Source organism: Theobroma cacao, chromosome 5 (genome assembly GCF_000208745.1).
Source record: "Theobroma cacao cultivar B97-61/B2 chromosome 5, Criollo_cocoa_genome_V2, whole genome shotgun sequence".
NCBI lineage: Eukaryota > Viridiplantae > Streptophyta > Magnoliopsida > Malvales > Malvaceae > Theobroma > Theobroma cacao.
The window spans coordinates 6,355,660-6,358,056 of NC_030854.1; the positions used below are offsets into that span (position 1 = coordinate 6,355,660).

General features: G+C 34.0%; 1 protein-coding gene across 1 annotated transcript; it reads right to left on the reverse strand.

The window, feature by feature from the left end:
- On the reverse strand, window positions 273-1,974 carry LOC18598282 (ubiquitin-60S ribosomal protein L40). Its single transcript, XM_018122451.1, has 5 exons — window positions 1,783-1,974; window positions 1,599-1,685; window positions 1,393-1,495; window positions 568-634; window positions 273-473 (listed from the first exon to the last, which is right to left on the reverse strand). Exons 1-5 carry the CDS (start codon window positions 1,883-1,885, stop codon window positions 447-449), a joined length of 387 nt encoding a protein of 128 aa, XP_017977940.1. The 5' UTR covers window positions 1,886-1,974; the 3' UTR covers window positions 273-446.

The window sequence follows — 2,397 nt, forward strand, 5'->3', positions numbered from 1 at the left end:
GCCCATATGTTTAGTCTAATGCATAAATATGTCCCATTATTGTTAAACTCTTATGCTTACATTCATAGCGATGAAGTTGCATTTTCTGCAACCTACTATAAAAGTTTGACAGATATTCAATTGAGAATTCGCCTTGCAAGTTGCAACTTCTTTTTTTTCAACTCTTTTTAGTCGACGGCAGTGTAAGGAACTCCAGGTCCACACTAGATCTTCTCTTACAACATTTTGTGGAGATTAGAGCAATCCCACACATATATCCACACAAGGAAAACACCTAGCGTAGTCAAACATAAAATTGAACTTCAATTTAAACTCAAAATCTTCATCAATTGCCAAATCCCGACATCACATGTCAACAAAACAGATCAGCAAAAACTAAATGGAAAAATTTTCCAAGTCTGATATTCAAATGCTTTTAAAGCAGGTATTATAACCCCACTCGTAGTTTACTTGATCTTCTTCTTGGGCCTCAACTGCAAGAAGGTTAAGGGTTATTTAGTTCATAGCAACAAGAGGAAGTTCAACGAATATTACAACCTACATAAAACCCAAATACAGAACACAAACCTGATTGCTATGACCGCACTTCTTCTTTCGACAGTTCACAGCTCTGGGATGCAAGCGAGCATAACACCTAGCCAACAAAAAATTTAGGAGAATAATATTTTTCAGTAACCAAAAACTCAACAAATTAAGAACATTCACAAATATTTAATAGTTTTACATGGAGATACCACTTAAACCATAATATTCAACAAAACAGCAAAAAATTAACTGATAAAATGACATTGTCCTATTGAAGAATCAGAGCATACTAGTTCATGTCAGTAGGCCCTTCGACTTAATCATTCACTCAAATCCTACATTATATGAGACATCAATCTCCACAAGAACACCGCAATAAGTGTTTTTAAATAAGCCTCAAAACAATTAGAAAAAACTAATCTTGAGCTTTATCAAGTCTCATACACAAGGGGCAAAGCATCAAATATCATGTACCAACCTAGAAAATCAACTGCAAGTAAAGATTAGACCAGTTGACAAAGTTACAGAATGGAAATTTCAATGTTGGGAACTAGGATGCCCTCCGTTACATTCTTTTACTTCAAAAGAGGGTTCAACTTGTAGTCCCATTATCACTGATATCAAACATTAAAAAATTGAATTGAATTTATTTATTGAATCTTTCCATTGTGCCATTCATGAAAACCAACTGCCAAGAAAATTAGCTCAGCTGACAAAGTTGAAGAATGGTTACAATCATTTTTGGGACCTCGTATGACCTCTATCTCATTTCAACTAAACAGTAGAGGCTAAGTCAGGTCCCCCTTACCAATAACTAAAAAATACCCATAAAATAAAACAAAGTACAGGAAAACAGAAGGAGCTTACTTGCGGCAAATCATTTTGTCTTGGTTGTATTTGCGAGCCAAAGCCATCAAAGAAGGCTCAATGATTCCACCTCTCAACCTCAATACTAGATGAAGCGTTGATTCTACCCAAAGAAGAACCAGAAAAGACAAACCTTAGTTAAGTATATTAATCAAAATTAAAAATTAAAAATATCGTTAACAAGAGAGTAAACCCAAAAGAGAAACCTTTCTGGATGTTGTAGTCAGCCAAGGTCCGGCCATCTTCGAGCTGTTTTCCGGCGAAGATGAGACGCTGTTGGTCCGGTGGTATTCCTTTTAGTTCATACAAGTTAAACTTTTTGAAGTGATTTCTGATTTTAAGATGAAAAGAAGTGAAAAAACAGGAAAGGGAAAGGAAGGGAAAAGCTACCTTCTTTGTCTTGGATCTTGGCTTTGACATTATCAATAGTGTCGCTGCTCTCGACCTCGAGAGTTATGGTCTTGCCGGTGAGGGTTTTCACGAATATCTGCATCGTTTCCTGGCTCTGTCCTTTCTTTTACCGGCCGTCACAAAAAGAATGAGCGGCTCAGTTGGGAAATGTCACGGTTTTATAGTAATGTTCTAGGGTTTCTTTCTTCTGCAGGTCAATGTATTGGGCTTTTTCTTCTTCTTTTGTCTTTTTTTTGGATAGTGTACTGGGCTCTTTCTCTTTCCACCGAAAAAGGAAAACAATACTTTGGTATTTGAATGGGCTTATAACTACAAAAGCCCAATTTTAACTATAATTATCATTTTAAAATGGTATGATATTTTTTAAAAAAATTATCTATTTAAAATAATTTAAATAAATTTAAATATATTTTATTTTTTTATTACATTAATTAAGTTCTTATATTTTTATTTTGAATAAAATAAGTTTTTGTAATTACTGATTAATTAATTGTTATTAATCAAAATATAATTTGTCATTCTATATCACATGACATATTCATATAGCATAATAATCGATGGCATGACATGCTAGTATTACACGATGATATAATC

What these genes read in the sequence shown, in the direction of transcription:
- LOC18598282 (XM_018122451.1), bottom strand. Translation starts at nt 1,885, where the DNA reads ATGCAGATATTCGTGAAAACCCTCACCGGCAAGACCATAACTCTCGAG. An exon ending in TGACTACAACATCCAGAAAG is followed by an intron (nt 1,496 to 1,598) that starts GTTTCTCTTTTG and finishes TTCTTTGGGTAG; the next exon opens with AATCAACGCTTCATCTAGTA. An exon ending in GACAAAATGATTTGCCGCAA is followed by an intron (nt 635 to 1,392) that starts GTAAGCTCCTTC and finishes TTTGTTGGCTAG; the next exon opens with GTGTTATGCTCGCTTGCATC.